This window comes from Heptranchias perlo, chromosome 21 (genome assembly GCF_035084215.1).
Source record: "Heptranchias perlo isolate sHepPer1 chromosome 21, sHepPer1.hap1, whole genome shotgun sequence".
NCBI classification, from domain to species: Eukaryota; Metazoa; Chordata; class Chondrichthyes; order Hexanchiformes; family Hexanchidae; genus Heptranchias; species Heptranchias perlo.
The window spans coordinates 38,499,084-38,520,383 of record NC_090345.1 but is presented as its reverse complement, the minus strand read 5'-3'; the positions used below and the strand labels follow the sequence as shown (position 1 = coordinate 38,520,383).

Here is a 21,300-nt window from a genome sequence, read left to right as displayed (position 1 = left end):
CCTCCTGTACCTGTGCCACCATTCCACTCAAGCAGGAGTTGGACTCCTCCATCCTCTGCGTGATTGTGGAGAGTGCGTGTGGCACCTGTTCCAGCACCTCGCAAATGTGCTGCTGCCCCTCGATCATTCTCCTTTTAATGGATGGCCCCCAGGGTTCAGCATCTGTGTCCAGCTGAGCAGAGCCTGGAGAAGAGTGCTCCCACCGACACGGACTCTCCACAGCTGCCCCGGCCACCAGTGTCTGTTCATGCTCACATGTGTGTGCTTGCTCACCATGTGCGACCCCAACTAACTGCAGATGGTGACCCACTGAGTTGTGTGTATTTGCGCTGGTGGATGGTTCGCTCAGATGTGACGGTGCCCCCTCAGAGGCTGGCAGGTCCTCTGAGGAATCGCTCTTTGCCGTCACAGCGGCCGCTGAAGTCCCTGTGAGAGAACGGAAGGCAATATTAAGCATGATGACAGATGGTGAGGTGCTGAAGATGGCAAAGCATGTTAACATCAATTGGTATTGTGTGTGCTGAATGTTAAAGTTCTGTCACCACACATTTGTTGGGTGCCAGTCTTGGCGTCCCTGACGGACAGGCACTCGAGGGTGCGGCTCAGCTCCAGCGCCTCCTGCTCCGCGTCTGTAAGCACGACTACCTATTGCAGTCCCACTCCAGTCCTCACTCTCTCCCGTGCATTCTGGGCTCTCTTCTCCTATAAGGGGAGAAAGTAGAGAGGCGTGAGTGAGTGATGGTGATGTGGCCAACCGCTGAATGCATTGGTTTGGGTGTGGCTGACCATGAAAGAGATGCATCAGAGGGTGAGTATGAGACAGAGCCATGATATTGTATGAGGATTGGGTTGAGTCGTAGTGGCAGGGTGAGTACTGGGAGGTGAGGAAGTGGCGAGGAAATGCAGGTAAGTTGAGAATCAGCTTTGAGTGGGTGTGAGGAGTGATGTGATAGAGTAGTGTTGGCAGTGCAGAATGAGTTGTGGGGTGGGGGCGGTGATGTGGAAGACGGAGTGTAGGAGAATGAGTAAGTGCACTCACTTTGGCTGACCTAGTTAGGTCATTGAAGCGCTTCCTGCACTGGATCCAGGTGCGGGAGATGTTGCTGCTGCTGGTGACCTCCTCTGCCACCTCGAGCCAGGCTTTCTTGGTGGCAGAGGCAGGCCACTTCCTCCCATCCACCGGGTAGAACACATCCCTCCTCCTCCTCACCCCATCCAGTAGCACCTGGAATGAGACATCACTGAATCTCGGGGCAGCTTTTCCCCTGTGCTACTCCATTGTGCTGTGTGGATGTTTCCTCCAGGAGCAGCCATTGGAGGACTGCCCCTTTAAATAGAGCTCTTCCAGCTGACAGCCTGTGATACGGGTGTGCAGTCCACCCGCTGCGCAGGTTTCGGACTCCAAACCCGGAAGCCACGTTAAGTGGCTCCAATTTACCCGTGATTGCGTGGGGAACGTACAGATTTTATTGGACAGGTTAACCACGCGCCCAATCACCCTCCCGCTGCCGTCCCGCCTCCCCGCTAATATCAGGGCCCAGAACTCCTTGGATGACTAAAGATATAGCGATCAAAATGAAACAGAAAAAGGAGGCTTATGATAAATTTTAGGCTCACAATTCATTATAGAACCAAGCAGAATACAAAAAATACAGGTGAGAACTGAAAAAGGAAATAAGGGCAAAGATCGTGTGTGAGATTAGATTAGCGGGTAACTTATGAAGGAACCCAAAAGTCTTTTGTAAACATACAAATAGTGAAAGGGTAGTTGAAGGAAGGGTGGGACTGACTAGGGACCAAAAAGTAGATTTCCGTGTGGAGGCTGAGGGCATGGTTGAGGTACTAAATGAGTACTTTGCATCTGTCTTCACTAAAGAAGAGGACGCTGCCAATGTCACAATAAAGGAGGAGGCAGTTGAGAAATTGGATAGGATAAAAATAGATAAAGAGGAGGCACTTAAAAGGTTGGCAGCGCTCAAAGTAGAAAAGTCACCCGGTCCAGATGGGATGCATCCTAGGTTGCTGAGGGAAGTAAGGGTGGAAATTGCAGAGACTCTGGCCACAATCTTCCAATCCTCCTTAAATATGGGAGTGGTGCCAGAGGACCGGAGGATTGCAAATGTTACATCCCTGTTCAAAAAAGGGGAGAGGGAGAAACCCGACAATTATAGGCCAGTTAGTCTAATGTCGTTGGTGGAGAAACTTTTAGAGACACTGGAGGGGGATCCTGATGACATTGAATGGAATGCAGCTCATGCAACTGCTCTGTTTCGACTTAAAGAAACCTTTGGAGACCCACAGCGTCCTGAACACTGCAAAGCAGTGAATCAGTTACACCGTGCGTTAGCACTGAACCCAAATGACACTTTTGTCAAGATCATGTTGGCTCTCAGACTACAGGAATTCAATCAAACCGAGGAATGTTTCAGATTAGTTGAAGAAGTACTGCTGAAATCTCCTGATGATCCATATATAATTCAGTATGCAGCCAAATTTTTAAGAAAACAAAGATCTGTTGAATATTCCTTACAGCTATTGAAAAAGGCACTGAAGATTAAATCGTCTTCAGCACTCCTTCACCACCAGATTGGCTTATGTTACAAATCTAAGCTGATTGCACTGAAGAAAACACGTCCTAAATACATTAATCATGGAGAAAGAAAAGAATTGATTGAACTTTGCAAATACCATTTCCAAACAGCGTTTGATCAGAAACCCTCACTTATTTTTGCAATATTTGATTTGGCTGAAATCCTTGCAGAATCCGGAGAACATTCCAAAGCCGATGACATCTACGTCAACCTACTTAGAAATGAAGATTGCAGCCTTTACTATAAACAATTAATACGTTGGAACTATGGACAGTACGAGCTGCATGAGAAGAGATCCCAGCTGAATGCCATTCATCTTTTCAAGGAATGCTCAAAACTCAAAGTTAACAATAAGAAAAACGAGGAATGCCGTGCAAAATTGAAACAAATTGCTGAAGATCGAATGAATAGATATTCAAGAGACAGTGTAGCCTTTGGTATATTGGGGCTAATACACCAGGTTGATGGCAAGAAATCAGAAGCCATTGAATTCTTTAAGAAAGCCCTGGAGGGTGATCCTGAGAATGAAGAATATCGAAGTGCTCTACGAGAGCTGCATCAGGTTACATAGGGCAATGTTAAAATGTGTCTCCGATTGACCTGAGGAAATTGAATCCCGTTTTCAATGTGTTGTTTTGTGGTAAATAGTTCAAAAATAATCTTAACATTAGTTGACAGACTTCCCATTTGACATAGGGTTGTGTTGCTACTCATCTACCCTATCATTCTGCATTCACGTTCCCACTTGCTATGGTTACAGTAATGATAAGTATAAATTTCTGAGCTAATGACAAGGTCTCAACTCATTTTTTTTACTGATTTCAACAGCTGAAACTGAAAGGGACATAGTTAGAAACTGTGGGGTAATTTTGACTTTGGCCGATGGTGTAAAACGGGCGATAGCGAATGAAGTGGGATCGTGAGTTGTAAGGAGGATGCAAAGAGGCGTCAAGGCGATTTAGACAAGTTGAGTGAGTGGGCAAATACATGGCAGATGCAGTATAATGTGGATAAATGTGAAGTTATCCACTTTGGAAGGAAAAACTGAAAGGCAGAGTATTATTTAAATGGTGATAGATTGGGAAATGTTGATGTACAAAGGGACCTGGGTGTCCTTGTACACCAGGTGCAACAAGCAGTTAGGAAGCCAAATGTTGGCCTTCATTGCAAGAGGATTTGAGTACAGGAGCAAGGATGTCTTACTGCAGTTATACAGGGCCTTGGTGAGACCACACCTGGAGTATTGTGTGCAGTTTTGGTCTCCTTACCTAAGAAAGGATATACTTGCCATAGAGGGCGTGCAGCGAAGGTTCACCAGACTGATTCCTGGGATGGCAGGACTGTCATATGAGGAGGGAGTGAGTTGACTCAGCCTGTCTTCACTCGAGTTTAGAAGAATGAGAGGGGATCTCATTGAAATGTATAAAATTCTGACAGGGCTAGACAGACTGGATGCAGGGAGGATGTTTCCCCTGGCTGGGGGGTCCAGAACAAGGGGTCACAGTCTCAGGATACGGGGTAGGACATTTAGGACTGAGATGAGGAGAAATTTCTTCACTCAGGGGGTGGTGAACCTGTGGAATTCTCTACTACAGATGGCTGCGGAGACCAAGTCACTGAATATATTTAAGAAGGAGCTAGATAGATTTCTAGACGCAAAAGGCATCAAGGGATATGGGGAGAGAGTGGGAATATAGTATTGAGATAGAGATTCAGCCATGATCATATTCAATGGTGGAGCAGTGTCGAAGGGCTGAATGGCCTACTCCTGCTCCTATTTTCTATGTTTCTATGTTTCTATAGACGTCCATTATACACCATTCCCGATTTTCCTTTTCATTGAAATCAACTGAATTCTAATTGCCCCGTTTTATCCCATCTCCCATGGTTAGATTTTCCCATTGTGAGTTTATAGGTGTTCCAACTTCTATAAAAGGGAAATCCAGACAGCAGTGGTTAGTCAAGGGTTAGTTGATTGAGGTGCACTGTCAGTTTGTGTAGTTTAAAGTAATTTCTTCGAACCATTGTTAAAACAGTTTAGTGACTAATTGCACCATTGTCCTTTAATAATGAAAGGCATTTCTGTAGAAGTGTGAACCTTGTGTGGGCCATCACTGTTGTTCAGGTTGTTTCAATATATTTTGAATGTTTATGATTTCATATCCTGTTTTAGATGGGTTGATAATATGATACGATTTGCTGTGGATGGAAATTTGTAAATATCTGAGAGGAGCCAAACGTGTGTGCCTGCCACTTGACTCTGTGTGAATATTCCTTATTAACATTCGACAGTATTTCTTCGAACATTGTATTTAATTGTAGAGTTCTATTAGAAGGGGTTACACCAATGTTACCATCAAAAATAGGATGGTTTCAAACTTGACGTGCAGGAGAATTTGAGTTTAAGAGCTGACCCTTGAACTTGTGATGGGGGAGAGATCATCTGACCTTTCATTCAAAAGAGAAGCTCCAGCAGCAGGAAGAAGAGTATTTGATGAAAGAAATATTTTGAAGATAAATTGACTATAATTATGTTCTTTGGTGGCAAAATCACCGGAGAAAATGAACTAATCCCTTGTGATCTCTGTAAAGGGCAGTTATAATTAATCGTTGTGTTCTATTGTTATTGCTTAATTATGAATTTGCTTTAAATTGTAAATAAATGTGTGAATGATTCTTAGTCTCTTAAAACTCAGAGCTGTCTGAATAGGTTCCATTGCCTGAAGATCCACTGCGAAGGTGGACATTATGTTGCACGAGGGTTGCGTTGTCTGGTAGGGCACCCAACCCATAGGAAAACAGTGCAATATACCTCGAGTGAGCCTGAGGCCTAAAAGTTAAGGGCAAAGTGATCTTCACAGCTACCGGCAGTAACCTGCCTGCCCTCAAGTTTGCCTACACAGCAGATTACAGCATGTGACACATCTCTGGCACTGCCTCCTTGGTGAATCAGAGCCGACACATGCCAAGTTCCACAGAGAAGTTCAGGCAATTCAGATTCTGCCTGTATTTGCAGGTGGACACAGGCCTCTGTGATACAGAGATACTCCCAATGGAAAGGTGATGTCGCAAAAATAAAGCAGAAAAAGAAAGAACTTGCATTTTACACAGCACCTTTTAAATCCTTGGGACATCCTAAAGCACTACATAGCTAATGAAGTACTTTTGAAGTGTAGCCACTATAGTAACGTAGAGAAACACAGCAGCCAACAGCAATGAGATAAATAACCAGATAAGCTGTTTTAGTGATGTTGCATGTTGAGTGGCAACAATTTTACATTCACAGTTCTAATTCAGATCCGTTTCTTCTTTCCTCTTCTCTCATGCGTAGAGCAGCAGTCCATCAATTTTCTTGACGATGATTCCTCAGAGGACATGATTCCATCTGAGGGTGCACCGTCACAGGATTAATACCATTCACCAGTGCAAATACTCGCACTTCGGTGAGTCCAGTTACACAGCTAGTTGGATTTTCACCTGGTGATTCACATTTCACAAGTGAGCACGAGCAGAGAGTTGTGACAGGGACAGGTGTGGAGAGTCCGGGTCAGAGGCAGCACTCCTTTCCAAGCTCTGCTGGACACAGATGCTGAACCCTTGGGGCCATCGATGAAAAGGAGAATTATAGAAGGACAGCAGCAAATTTGTGAAGTACTGGTAAACATGCCACTCACACTGTCCACAATAGCTGAGAGGATGGAGGAGTCCAGCTCGAACCTTGGTCACAGGCCATTGTGAGAATGTTTACCACGGAGAGAGTGGCCGTCTCCATGGAACTTCAATCATGACAATCAAACCAGTCCAGGCAGGCAATGTCCATGGCCGTGCAAACTTTGGATGCCAGCATGTCCGGGAGAGGGATGATGCTGAAAGGGGACATGGCAGTGGGAACTCCACTCAGAGCACTCCCACGTTTCACCCGTTGCGGCCCCCCTCCCCCAACCTGTACCTAACATGCTGCCTCCTCTCTTGATGGCCGAGTCTGCCCCTGCACTGGTGCAGGTTGAGCAGTCTTTGGCGAGGCCCTCACAGGCTCCAACACCCAGAGGCTCCAGGCCAAGAGCATCTCAGCAGTCCGAGCAGGGATCTGAACAGCCTGCCTCTACCTCTGCTGAAGCCACAGGGGTTGCAACAAGTAGGAGCACAAGGTAAACTAAGGAAAATAAATGTTAATTTACCATGGGTATGCACATGGGTGTTTGTGAACATTTTGTGTTAATAAGTTTCCTTTTGTTATTACCTCACATAAAGTATATTAATTTGCACCAATTCCCCGTATTGCCCATTCTTGTGTTCCAAGTGGCAACTTTTCAGTGGCTTGGCGATGAATGTGAATACATGATTTGATGGGACCAATTGGGGCATGTGCAATGGGTAGATGTTTGGTTAGAGGAATTGGTGAGTGGTTTGGGGAGGAGGGGGGGGGGGGTTCCGGGTGATGTGATAGTTACTTTGGTCCAGTGTGAATGATTAACTGAACCTTTGAGCTATTAGGGCATCCCTGGCATCCTGAGCAGCAATGTGAATGACTGTACTGAGGTAAGGTGCCCCATCTTCATCTTCCTTCTCCTCTTCTTCATTGGAATCATCATCAGATGATGATTGATGAGGGCCTTCCTCGTCCTCAACCTCTAATCCTCACCGCTGTGCAATGTTGTGCAGAACTCAGCAAACCACGATCATTCTGGAGACCCTCACTGGTGACTACTGAAGGGCATCTCCAGACTTGTCCAGCACCTGATGTGCATCTTCAACATGTCGATGGCTGGCTTAATGACAAAACTGGTGGTGATATGGCTCTCATTGTACTGCTCTTGGACTTCATTGGTGGGGCTCCTCATAGGTATCATCAGCCAAGTTTGAAGTGGGTGGCCTTTGTCTCCTAACAGCCACCCCTTAAGTCTGGTTCCAGGTACGAAGAGCTCAGGGATGTTGGACTACCTGCGGGAAGCCAGCCAGAGATGTGAATCTGAGTGCCTGCTTATTCTGGCTATTGTCGTCACAGGGGAAGTTGACATAAATGGATGCCCTGATAAACAACCCATTCATCACCTGCATTATGAATTTATGTGCAGCCGACTGAGAGACCCTCGTTATGTCTCCGGTTTCGCATTGGAAGGTGCCAGATTCAAAAATATTGAGGGCAGTGTTGACTTTCACAGCGACTGGCAATGTGTGATCACCAGGTCAAGCAGGGAGCAGCTCTTCATCTAGGAGGCTACATGTCTGCGACCACCTGAGGTGTCAATCTGAGCCTCTGGAAGTACTGTTCTCCAGAGAGGTCAAGGAAGCTGAGCCTCTGTCTGTACACCCTGTTAGGTGGGTAGTGCCTCCTGCAAATTCAACCCCTCTATTGTCCGCCTCTCTGTTGTCCACCTCTCTGTTGCCCACCCCTCTGCTGTCCACCCCTCTGTTGTCCACCCCTCTGATCTCCACCTCTCTGTTGTCCACCTCTTTGTTGTCCACCCTCTGTTGCCCACCTCTCTGCTGTCCACCCCTCTGTTGTCCACCTGCAGCTCCCACCAGAGCACAACCTTGCTGCTGATTCTCTTCCTCGTCCGAAGCCAATCTAAAGCAGCCATAGTGCCACTCATTGTGATGTCCACTGTTTGAAAATCTCTAAAGCTCTCCAATACATCTGTCACCATGAGAACTCTCAGCAAACCATTTACCAGAGGGTTCCGAGAAAGCAGCTGTGAGCACTGAGCCTTTATTCATATCGGGACACCTGACATTTACCATCCCATGAAGTGCTGCTCAATCTCGCCTCCGTTTCATTGACAAGTTTCCCGGGAAACTCGTGCAGGAGGCGTTAATTTCAAATTGCTGCCAAAATCTCATGAAAGTACCCTCATTAACATATTACAATAAGGGACCCGCCTCTCGAGAGCAGGTTACTCAAACCCGTCTCCGTTAAACCGGAAGTGAGCAAGTTGGAGGCGGGTTGGGTTCGGGTTTCCTATTTTTGATATTTTAACCGTGACCCCTCCACCCACCGCAAGCCTTGGCCGTCCTGGGGAGTTAAAATTACCCCCACTGTCACCAGGTTTACACCATCCGTCAAAGTCAAGATCTACCCCACCGTGTTCCCACAGCGTTCCTGGGATTTTAACTCCCGTGATTTGGGAGTGTGGAGTCTGTCCACCACAGGCAGACTGGGACCTTGTAAATATTGAAATGTCCCGGCCCAATGAGGAAATTCAGACCCCGATCTAATTTTAACTCTGAAATGTGCAATTTGTGCAGAGTCTCTGAACTGCCAGTGAAGCAGCATCGAGCCAGAAGAGGTCCACGTAAGTAAGAATTTGTTAAATTTTGGTACAGTTCCTTGTGGCCCAGGAGGAGCAGGAGTTCATTTCCTGGCCCAACAAGGAAACCATGGGCCTCCTCTGCCCCGGGCTTTACAGCCCCCACCCCGCACCCCCCAACCTCCTCCAGCCCCAATCAGCCCAGATTCCCTCTGCTGCATGTCTTACTTTGCCGGGGGCCGTTTCTATTGGTCCCTGGCGGCTTGTGGTTCCCATCGGTTTCGGGCGGGAGACAGAGTTGAACTATTGAAATACGGCCTGGGAGTTAAAAGGCCCAGGCCTCACACTATGGAGTGTGTGGGGGTTTCCCTCTCGCCTCACACTCCAGGCCCCGAGTTAAAATCAGGACTCCAGTTTCCGAATTGAATACTGTTACAATGTGGACAAGAATATGCTGTAAGTGTCCTCAGCCCCTTTTCAGACTTTAAAGGAGGGTTTATTTTGTGACCCATGGTAATCTAGAAGGGACTTACTAATGTAAACTAGTGAGTTTTAGCATATTGTGATGAAGAGATTAAAGCAATCACCGCCCATGGGAACAGAAAATAAACAAAGCTGTAAAATCCTGCGGAAGGACCCATGGAAATTGACTGCAATTTCTGCTGGTTTACTAATACAACCAACCTTCAGATGGAAGGATATGAGATATGGTCAGTTTCACTTTCCAGTTTCACTTTCCAGTTTCACTTTCCAGTTTCACTTTCCAGTTGCAATTCCTCAAAATCAGATGATTCCAGATGGTATAAAAATACCCGGGAAGCCAAACTCAGCAACTGTGTTTCAGTTACTGGACTGTCCGAAGTACAGGTGAAATCCAGACCAGCATCATGAGGTTAGTGATCACTTCACTTTACACAGCATTATTAGAGTATTGACATTTTTAAGAAAATCGGCCCCGATATTGACGCAGAGACAGGATCGGAGCGGAGCGGGGCCGGGTGGGGGGGAGGAGGGGGAAGCAGCGGGGGACGAACTTGCAGTATCGTGGGACAGGGGTGCCTCATTATCATTTTGTTTCTGAGTTTTGTGTCTCCACTGTGTGTGAACGGGTTTGATGTGGACCTGCCTGAAGCGAATTCACCTCGACTATTTAAAGGCCCACTTCACAGATGCAATGGAGGAGGAGGTTTAGAGTTTGCTACATTTGGTTGGAAGGAGTACATGCAGAATTATGGAAGGAAAGAGGGCAAAGGCTGTGCCCAGGTTTAATGAGGAGTCTCTGGATGTACTGCTGGGTGCAGTACGGGTGAGGAAGGAGGTCCTGTTTCCCAGCAATGGGGAAAAGAAGTCTGCAACCACGACAAAAAGGCATGGCTGGAGGTGGCCCAAGAAGTAAGCAGCAGGAGTGTGATAACGAGGATATGGATATAGTGCAGGAAATGTTTTAAAGACCTAACCAGGTCAGGAAAGATAAGCAAAGTTGCAGATTCACCTACATCATGTAGTGCCCGCCTGCCTCACTCTGTCCTGTCGAGCGTACTCCATTCACATCACTCCTGACACCCACTTAAGTCTCAGCAGCACCCTTCGTTCCATTTCAATGCACATCCTCACCTCTCCCTTCCTCCATCCACCACTGCCACTCGCCCCAATCCTCATTTAATCTGACACCACCTCAGTTTGCTCCCCCGATTCTCAGCACACGTCCTCAAATGGCACCATCAACACATTCCTCAAATGCATGCGAGTGTCACTCGTGATGCATCTGCCTGATTCTCACCCTCACCGAATGCACGGCATCCATTGGATTCACACATGCCTTACAGACACTCAGGCCTGCCGTGCCACCCTTGCAGGTGAAGAGAGCACAGAATACAAGGGAGCGGGTGAGGACCTGAGGCGGACCCCCACAGATCGTGGAGCTCACCACAGCGGGAGAGGAGACATTAGAGATAAGCAGCATCTCTGCCTCCCTCAGCACTGGAGTAGGCGAGATTGGGAGTGCATTGCTGCAGGGTGACAGAATTAATCTCTCAGACCCACATCTCCTACAAGACAAATTCATCTTGAGTTGACTTCAGCGCTTGATCAAATATGATCACCTTAATCATGGGCATTTCAACATTTGTACCGTCCCATAACTAAATCATATCCTAAATCATATCTAAATCAAGGATGGTAACAGGTTAAAAGAAAAAGCATACAACATAGCAAAGATGACTGGTAAGCCCGAAGATTGGGAAAACTTTAAAAACCAGCAAAGGATGACCAAAAGAATAATAAAAGAATATGACAGTAAACTAGCAAGAAATATAAAAACTGACAGTGAAAGCTTCTACAAGTATATAAAAAGGAAGAGGGTAGTTAAAGTAAACATTGGTCCCTTAGAAGATGAGACTGGGGAAATAATAATGGAAAACAAGGAAATGGCAGAGGAATTGAACAGATATTTTGGGGTCGATTTTCGCACCCACGATCGGGTGCGTTGGTGGCGGGGAGGCTACGAAAATCAGCGATTCCCAGGGCGGTTCGGGAGCCCGGCTCCAACCCGCCCCATTTCCAGGTTTCCCACTGACGCACTCACAAGAGCGCACAGCCCCCGCATGTGGGACTCCCGCCGGCAATGAAAGCCGACGGGGTGCCACTTAAGGTATTTATTTAGGTATTTCAGGTCGTTTACAGACCTGATTAACATGACATTTTAGGAGGGGTGGGATTTTGAAAACAACTGGGACTGTTTCCTGTACAGGGGGAAACACTCCCAGTTCAAATGGACGTGTTGCAGCCATCAGCCTGTGGCAGCTGCAAAGGTCCATTTGACAGGTGGGGGGGGAGACCCTCACTCATTGCAGGAGGCCACTCTGTCACTTTGGACAAAGTTTGGACTCCACCACCCTCCTCCTAACAATAAAATTCACCAACTTGCTCACTTACCCTGGTGTCCAGACACCTTGCGGACCCCCTCAGATGTACATCTTCCGGATGGGGGCCGCCGTAGCTGCAGTCATGACCTCCTCAGAGGGCGAACAGCATCACCAGCCTCGCCGGCCACGCCGTCTACCTCTGACACGTGGAGCCCCACAACACAGTGCTGTGACACATCCACCTGCACAGCAGGAGGGAGGGCAACTGCAGAGAGAGATGCGTCGCAGAGGGCACTACCCTCGCCACAGAGTCCACAGACTGAGGCTCAGCTTCCTGGACCTCTCTGAGCAGCAGTGCACACGGAGGCTCAGATTCACTCGACATGTAGTCGTGGACATCTGCAGCCCTCCTTCATGCCGAGCTGCTCCCGGCTGGCCCGAGCACCATCTTCTTACCTGTCGCTGTCAAAGTCACCACTGCCCTCAACAACTTCTCCTCCGCATCCTTCCAGGGTGCCACCAGGGACATCGCCGACGTCTCTCAGTCGTCTGCACAAAAGAGCCCTGCAAATACACCTACACCCACTCTGCAGTGACACAATGGGTGGCATCAGGTATGGGTCTTCATAGTGATCCTCAGGAAAGGGCATTATTGCACAAACCAGACAAGATTCGCAAAGACGTGGCAGTAGTGGTGCCAATATAATATGTAATGTGAGTTGCTCAGAAATTAATTATAAGTAAAAACCATGACAAACCCTCAAACACCCTTGTGCATCCCCTTCATGCTCACAACACGTTTGCCTTACACTTCCTACTGCACATATGTGATGCACGCCCTGTGGCTGCAGCACAGGTAGTGGCAGGTTGAGTGAGGCTGACCGTGAAAGAGATGCATGAGAGGGTGAGTATGAGATAGAGCCATGAGATTGTATGAGGATTGGGTTGAGTGGTAGTGGTGGGATGAGTACTGGGGAGGTGAGTAAGTGCAGGTAAGATGAGGATGAGGTTTGAGTGGGTGTGAGGGGTGATGTGACAGAGTAGTGTTGGCTGTGCAGAAGGAGATGTGGGGTGGGGGCGGTGATGTGGCAGACGGAGTGTAGGGGAATGAGTAAGTGTACTCACTTCGGCTGACCTACTTAGGTCATTGCAGCGCCTCCTGCACTGTATGCAGGTGCGCGATATGTTGGTGGTGCTGGTGACCTCCTCTGCCACCTTGAGCCAGGCCTTCTTGGTGGCAGAGGCAGGCCGCTTCCTCCCGCCCGCCGGGGGGAAGATCTCTGTCCACCCCCTCCTCCTCACCCCATCCAATGATACCTGGAGTGTGGCATCATTAACATGGGAGCAGCCTTCCCCCTGGGCTGCTCCATGCTGTAATTTTTCCTATTTGTTGCAGCATCAGTCAGTGGAGGACTGCCCCTTTAAATAGAGCTCCTCCAGCTGATCGACCTTACTGCGCATGCTCAGTCCGCCCGACGCGCAGCTCAGCAGCGGGGAACCCGGAACAAGAGGTAAGTGGATCCAATCAACCTGCGATCACGCACGGGGCAAACTGATTACACCGGGCGCGTTACCCACGCGCCCAATCTACCCCCCGCCGCGAACCCGCCACCAGGGACAGCTGTGGAGAGTCTGCGTCGGAGGGCGTGGTCCTCTCCAAACTCTGCTCAGCTGGACAGAGATCCAGAACTCGGGGGGCCATCAATGGAAAAGGGAATTATAGAAGGTCAGCAACAACTGTGTGAGATATTGGCAGTCCTGCCAGGCAAATTCACCACAATGTCCCAGAGGATAGAGGAGACCAGCCCAAACATTTGTGGAGTGATGTCGCAGGTCCTTGCGAAGATACAATCTTCCATTGGGAGACTGGCCTCCTCTGTGGAAGTTGAATCACGGAGCAGTAATGAGTCCCTGCAGGCCCAGACGGCAGCCTGGCAAATTCTGAACACTAACATGTCCACCGCCTTACACAGGCTGACCGATAGATTAGACATGAGCTTCCAAGGAATCACTGATCTCTTCTAAGCTGCTCTCCTGCAGAGAGGCAGGAGTGATGTGCCCATGACCCAGGGGAGGGAGGCTGGTGATAAGGGAGATGAAAGTGCAGCCTCCTCTCAAAGCGTTCCCATGTACTCGGCACGCTGCCTCCTCTCCCCCTGGCCCGGTCTGCCCCTGAACAGGTGCAGATGGAGCAGTCTTTGGCAGGGCCCTTTGGCTCTAAAATCCAGTGGTTTTCGGCTGCGAGCACCTCAAAGGTCAGAGCAGGGATCAGAGCAGCCTGCCTCAACCTCTGCTGAAGCCATGTGGATTGCACCATGTAGAACTGCCAGAGTTAGAAAGAGAAAGAGAAAAGCTTCATAGTTCACTTAGGGTATTTTTCAATATTTGTTAATATATTTAATTTCTTAAATCACATTAAATTTATTACTTTGCTACACTTTCCCCACTCTTGAATGGCAAGGGCCAACTCTGCTTTTTATTTGTTTGGTGCTGAAAGCGAAGACATGAATTGACTGAGACCAATTGGTGGATGTGGAATAAGTGGATGGGTGGTTACAGGACTTCTTGTGTAAGTGGGGGGTCCAGGGGATGTTATAGTTACTTTGGTCCAGTGTGAGTGACTAACTGAACCTTCGAGCTATTAGGGCATCTCGAGCAGCAATGTGATCGGCTGGTCTGGTGTTGGGCACCCAATCTTCCTCTTCCTCTTCCTCCTCGCCATTGAAATCCACATCAGATGAGGAGTGCTGAGCGGCTTGTTCCTCCGGCACCTCTAATCCTCACTGCTGTGCTACGTTGTGCAGAGCGCAGCGCACCACGATTATCCTAGAGTCCCTCGCTGGAGATTACTGACGGGCGCCTCCAGACCTGTCCAGACCACCTGAAGAACAACTTGAGTATGTCAATGCCTTGCTTGATGACACATCTGGTTGTCATATGGCTCGTATTGTAGCACTCCTGGTGTTCATCAGTGGGATTCCTCAGAGGTGTCATCAGCCCGGTTTGAAGGGGATACACTTTGTCGCCTAGCAGCCACCTTTTAAGGCTGGTTCCAGGTCTGAACATGTTGGGGATGTTGGACTGCCCCAGTAGGAAAGCATCATGGCAGCTCCCAGGGAATCTGGCGTAGACCTACATGAACCTTTTTTTGTGGTTGCACTAGGTGGCAGGCGCATGCACGGTGGGTTAGGATCGCGTTTCACCTATTTGACTGTTTACTCCCCAATCCCCGTCCCTCTCCTGTCTGTCGTTAATATCGAGGCCATTGTTTTCAAATCCACTGAAATGAAGGGAGCCGGAGCTATTTATTTACAGCAGAAGGATGTTTATAGCAAGGTAACTGCCTCAGGGCAAGCGCCTTCCTAAACCTGCCTCCCTATGCCTGCTGCAAGGAAGATAGGACATTTCTTAAAGCTGGGGATTGGTGATGTGGAATTTCTCTCTCTTTACCTCTCTCCATTGTATCTCCCTGTATTCCCTCCCTCTCTGTGAGTGCTGGGAATGGTGCATACACTCGGTTCCAGAGGGTGACAGTGTAGAGTTATTAGTTGCACGCATTATTACTGTACAAACAGATTGTGCGTTTTTTTTAAGACACAGACAGGAATCTCCAAGTACGTTGCTAATGGTTACTTGAAGGATATCCTGTTTTATAACAATAATCATGTATCATTGTCAGGAGCCATTGATTTATGATAATAGGATCTGTCAAATTACATTTTTGTTACCTGCTATTGTGGAGTTTTTAATCAGTGTTTTGGGGATGGAGATCTGGTAGAAGGAGAAAGGGTGAGTCTAGGTTTGGGAGAACTTCATGGGATACGGGAGCCATGGGAGTTGTGTCCTGAAGTCTGGCAATATTGGAAAGAGGAACTGGGGTGAGGGAGCATGGGGAGGGGACTGGTGGAAAGGAGGGATCTCTGGGTCTATGAGCACTTAGAGGAAGGGTTTGCGATCTTTGGGGTGATCCTGAAATATCAGATGACTGGGAGAGATGGGGGTGGGATGGGAACTAGGGTATGGGAGCATTGAAAGATCAATCCCAGGATCTGCTAATACTTTGAGGCAGGGCCTGTGGTCTTACAGCTTTGAAGGATAAGGAATTGGTTAGGAGGTAGGAGACAGGGAGTAGGGACAATGGGTATGTACTCCAATTGGCAGGATGTAATTATCAGTGTCCCCCTGAGATCTGTACTGGGACCTCAGCTTTTCACTCAATTAGATGAAGGAATTTAGAGTTGTATATATGAACATAAGAATATAAGAATTGGAGATGGAGTAAGCCATAGGGCCATTCGAGCCTGCTCCACCATTCAATAAGATCATGGCTGATCTTCGATTTGAACTCCACTGACCTTCCCGATCCCCATATTCCTTGATTCCCTTAGGGTCCAAAAATCTATCGATCTCAGTCTTGAATATACTCAATGACTCAGCATCCACAGCCCTCTGGGGTAGAGAATTCCAAATATTCACAACCCTCTGAATGAAGAAATTCCTCCTCATCTCAGTCCTAAATGTCTGACCCCTTATCCTGAGGCTATGTCCCCTAGTTCGAGACTCTCCAGTCAGAGGAAACAGCCTCTCAGCATTTACCCTGTCAAGCTCTCTTAGGATCTTACATGTTTCAATGAGATCACCTCTCATTCTTCTAAACTCCAGAGAGTTTAAGCCCATTCTACTCAATCTTTCCTCATGGGACAACCCTCTCATCCCAGGAATCAATCTAGTGAACCTTCGTTGCACCACCTCTGAGGCAAGTATATCCTTCCTTAGATAAGGAGACCAAAACTGCACACAGTACTCCAGGTGTGGTCTCGCCATATCCCTGTACAATTGTAGCAAAACTTCCTTACTCTTGTACTCCAACTCCCTTGCAATAAAGGCCAACATACCATTTGCCTTCCTAATTACTTGCTGTACCTGCATGTTAACTTCCTGTGTTTCGTGTACAAGACACCCAAATCCCTCTGAACACCATCCAATTTAATAGCCTCTTGCCATTTAAAAAATGTTCCGTTTTTCTATTCTTCCTACCAAAGTGAATAACCTCACATTTTCCCACATTATACCTCATTTGCCACTTTCTTGCCCACTCACTTAACCTGTCGATATCCCTTTGCAGACTCTTTGCATCCTCCTCACAGCTTAATTTCCCACCTAGCTTTGTATCATTAGCAAACTTGGATACATTACACTCAGATCCTTCATCTAAGTCATTAATATAGATTGTAAATACTGAGGCCCAAGTACCGACCTCCCATCCTCGATCGCTGACCTTCCCTCCCCCCGATTGCAGGGGACGGTCCCCATGGGTCCGCGTCTGCGGCCTCCTGCTGCTGTTCGGTTGCCGGGAAGGAAACGGATCAAAAAAATGATAATCTGGCACTGCCGTTAAGTTCGGCAGGACCGCCCCGCCCTCGACCTTGTTCCTCGGCCATTATCGGCCTTCCCTGCATCCATCCCACCTCCCCGTAAATATTGGGCTGTGGAGCGAAGAGAGGTGCGGGGTTGAATAGGATATTGGGATTCGGGATATTGGTACTGGGGGAGGGGGTCTTTGGGAGATTGGGGCTAGGGGAGGGGAGATTCGAGAGATTGGGACAGAGGGAGGGGAGGGGTTCGGGAGTTAGGAACTGGGGAGGGGGGACAAGAGAGGGAGAGGGTATCGGGAGTCAGGGGAGGGGCACGACGGAAGAAGGGAACACTGGGGAATGGGGGTTGGGAGATTGAAGTTCGGGCAGGGGAGAGAGGGAATCTTGGGGTTGGGGGATACTTTCTCTGTTCTACCTTATCAAGTCCCTTCACCACTTTAAAGACCTCAATTAGATCACCCCTTCTAAACTCAAGGGAATATAAGCCAAGTTTGTGCAACCTGACCTCATAATTTAACCCATTAAGCCCGGTATGCTTCTGGTGAGTTTGTGCTGTACCCCCTCCAAGGCCAAGATATCTTTCCTGAGGTTTGGCGCCAAATCTGAATGCAGTTCTCCAGATGGGGTCTGACCAAGGCTCTGTACATGGACACCTAAATCCCTTTGCTCCTCCATAGCTCCTAGTCTCTCACTATTAAGAAAATATTCTGAATTGTCTTTCACAGATCCAAAGTGGATGACCTCACACTCCCCCACATTGAACTCCATCTGCTATAGTTTTACCCACTCACTTAGTCTCTTTATGTCGCTTTGTAAATTTCTGCTCCTCATCTAACCAATTCACTGTGCCTCCTAACTTAGTATCATCTGCAAAGTTGGATATAAAATTCTCTATTCCTTCATCCAAGTCACTGATGTATATGGTGAACAGCTGAGTCCCCAGAACAGATGCCTGAGGAACACCACTTGTCACATCTCACCAATCAGAGATCATTCCCTTTCTCCCTACTTTCTGTCTCCTATCTCCCAACCAATTAACAACCCATGACACAAGGTTACATCCAATTCCGTGCATTCTCAGTTTTGTTAATAATCTTTTGTGTGGAACCTTATCAAATATCTCTGGACGTCCATATAGACAATATCCATAGACACTCCCCTATTCACCATGTTAGTGATCTGCTCAAAAAATTGAACTAAATTAGTCAGACATGCCCTTTCTTTCACAAATCCATGCTGTCTCTTTTTGGTCAGCTTTTATTTGTCCAAGTGCTCAGTCACTCTATCTCTGATGATAGATTCCCATGCATCCTATTTTCTGATGATTTTCTGATCTCCACAGTGGTGATTTTAAGTAGAACTCATTCCCACCATTCAGAACTCTAAGCCTAAGTAACTGGTTCATTCAGGAAATCAATAGAAGTTCTCAGATTCATAGTGAAAGTATAATATGAACAAGTGACATTACACAAGTGATGTTGACTATAATTCACTTGTAACTTCAATACTTGAGAGTCACCAGCACAGTCCACTACTGGAATATAATTAAATGCCGTAGATTAATAATGTACCATTGGTAAATATCCCTTCTCTGTCATCTAGTACTAATCAAAGGCCAGTGTTAGAATTAATCACAAGGATCAAAAATGTAAAATGGACGAGTTACAGTTGCAGCTAAAAGAGTTGATGAAAGATGTTTTTCTCTTGCAGCAACGCACGGAAGGATTTGTTGAAAGAGAAGCTCGATCAGCTCCAATGTCACTTCACGTGGGGCCCACAGATAGACAGTATTGACTTGGACGACATGAAGCATAGATTGCAAGATTTGATACATGTTGGTGTGAAATATCAAGCCATGTCTCACAACCAACTCGCTTTTGTAAACTGTCTGCAAGGAAACTGTGATGAGGCAATTCAAAACTTAAAGGAAGCTGAAAAGATTCTGAGGGAGAATCATGAACATGAATTTGAAGAAAGAAGCATCATCACCAATGGAAACTATGCCTGGGTATATTATCACATGGGCCAACTGACAGAGGTCCAGTCCTACCTCGACAAGCTGGAGATGATCTGTAAACGATTTACTAATGGCTCTCGGTATACAGCAATGATACCTGAAGTATACGGGGAGAAGGGTTGGTCACTGTTGAAATCTTGCAGGAAATATTATGACGAGGCAAAGGAATGTTTTGAGAAGGCTCTGGAGGAAGATCCTGATGACACAGAATGGAATGCTGGCTATGCGATTGCTCTGTTTCGTCTGGAAGGGTTTTCTTGTACCTCAGAGAGTGGTGAACACAGTCAATCAATGAAACAGTTGCGACGTGTGCTGGAGCTTGATCCAGATGACTCTGTCGCCATGGTGCTGTTGGCTCTAAAACTACAAGAGTTCAACCAAAAGGAAGAAGCATTCAAATTAGTTGAACGAGCATTGCAGATGTCCCCTGATCTTCCATATGTAACTCGTTATGCAGCAAAATTTTTGAGAAGAGAAGGAGCTGTGGAAAAATCTCTGCAGCTGTTGAAAAAAGCATTAGAAATTACCCCAAACTCTACCTTCTTACACCACCAAATAGGTCTGTGTTACAGAAGCAAACTATTTCAACTGAACAAAAATCCAGGCAGCAAAGACCCTCGCAATCCTGCTTTTCAACAGAAAGCTAAGTTGATCAAACTATGCAAGCATTATTTTGAAAGGTCATTTGAGCACCGTCCATTAACATTTATTACTGCACAACTGGATTTTGCAGGAATCTGTTCATTAAATGGAGAATATCACAAAGCAGAGGAGATCTACAGCAATCTACTGAAATTAGAGGATATTTGCCCTGGTAATAAGCAGGCAGTATGTTTCCAGGCTGGATTATTTCAACTCCAACATAAAAGATCTGAATCAAATGCCATCACCCATTTTCTGGAAGGACTTAAAATCCAAAGTGGCACAAGAGAATGGGAAAAGTGTCGCACCAACTTGAGAAAGATTGCAAAAAAACAAATTGACAGGAATCGAAGAGACAGCAAGGCCTTTGGTATTCTTGGGTTACTGCACCAGCTGGATGGGGAGAAGCGTGAAGCTATTGGATGCTTTGAAAAGGCCTTGGAGTTTGATGGTGATAATGATGAATATCTAAGTGCTCTTTGTGAATTACGCCTTTCTATCTAGATCAACGCTGACTTTCCCAGCTAAAAATAAACACAGAGTTTGAAAGATACAGTAATAATCTCTGATCTGTGAACAAGTTTGGCAGGGTACTCATCTGACTTAACTTATTTAATATACGCTGTTCATACTTTCATTCTAAGCAACCTTTTGTTTGTAAATGTATAAATATTCGTGAGTACAGTCCCCACTACTTATAACGGGCGCGTTGGTGCGAATTCGATTTGTCAGCTATACACGATGGCCAGAATAACGTCTGAAGAAAGTTTATTTTCATTGTCGCCCTGTAACGAGCCCCCCGCAGCTTCATGATTTCCAGCCTCAATGGAAGTGGTTAAATTCCATGGCTAAAGGATATAAAAATAGATTAAAATGGTTACAAATAATAAAGCTTTTAGTTGCAGATACAGATTTTCCAACCAGAAATGTTAATTTGCTGTAATATCAGAGACTGAGTGTTAAAATAACCAATAAAATGAAACTGTAGCTACGATTTTATTTGTGTCATTGATCTGTGCTAATGCTGACAGTAAGTGCTGTTCATAGTTCAACCTTTGAGATGGTGAACTGTACCAGCTCTGTAAGGAACATTCAGACCAGCCTTTAACACTGGCAGTAAACTTAACAGCTGTTGTTTGTGAAGTGAAACATGGCACTTGCACTGCTAGCTGTAGTCATAACGCTGTTAGAGAAAGGTTAGAAAGGAATGGTAGGGAAGGTCCAGAGGATTAGGACAATGGAAGAGCATAACTTTGGGGGAGGCTGCAGAGGCCTCACATCATATTTAGATCTGTTGGAAAACCAGCACCGGGCAGGGCTCAGCCTTTCTATGGAGGTGTTGTCTCGGGTTTGTACAATGCTGGAAACAGATTTAAAGGTATTGGAAGTTGTCCAGTGCCCATTGGACTGTACCACGAATGAGTCAACACCTTCAGGAGAGGAGAAGAATGGAAGAATAAGCAGAGGATAGTAAATGAGAAACAAAAGTTTTTGAGGCTCTTGGATCCTTCCAGGCACCGTAATCACCTCTATCAGGAGGTCACTGAGTGTTATCTATGTTTG

The 21,300-nt window shown here is 46.8% G+C and overlaps 2 protein-coding genes across 5 annotated transcripts in view; both read left to right on the top strand.

Annotated features, from left to right (window-relative positions):
* LOC137340167 (interferon-induced protein with tetratricopeptide repeats 5-like) overlaps positions 1–20,731 on the top strand; it is a 30,967-nt gene extending 10,236 nt beyond the window's left edge. The window contains exons 1-3 of one of the 4 annotated variants that reach the window (XM_068002522.1): positions 7,672–7,910; positions 9,607–9,731; positions 18,789–20,731. In XM_068002522.1, the coding sequence (XP_067858623.1) occupies positions 9,727–9,731; positions 18,789–20,241 (1,458 nt within the window). In that variant the 5' untranslated portion in view covers positions 7,672–7,910; positions 9,607–9,726 and the 3' untranslated portion in view covers positions 20,242–20,731. Of the gene's footprint in view, positions 1–7,671; positions 7,911–9,593; positions 9,732–18,788 lie in introns of those variants that run through there. The other 3 variants (XM_068002520.1, XM_068002521.1, XM_068002523.1) reach the window with 3 other exon arrangements.
* LOC137340168 (interferon-induced protein with tetratricopeptide repeats 5-like) lies at positions 1,386–5,289 on the top strand. The gene has a single exon (XM_068002524.1). It carries the CDS (start codon positions 1,831–1,833, stop codon positions 3,160–3,162), a length of 1,332 nt encoding a protein of 443 aa, XP_067858625.1. The 5' UTR covers positions 1,386–1,830; the 3' UTR covers positions 3,163–5,289.
* Positions 20,732–21,300: the final 569 nt, after the last annotated feature.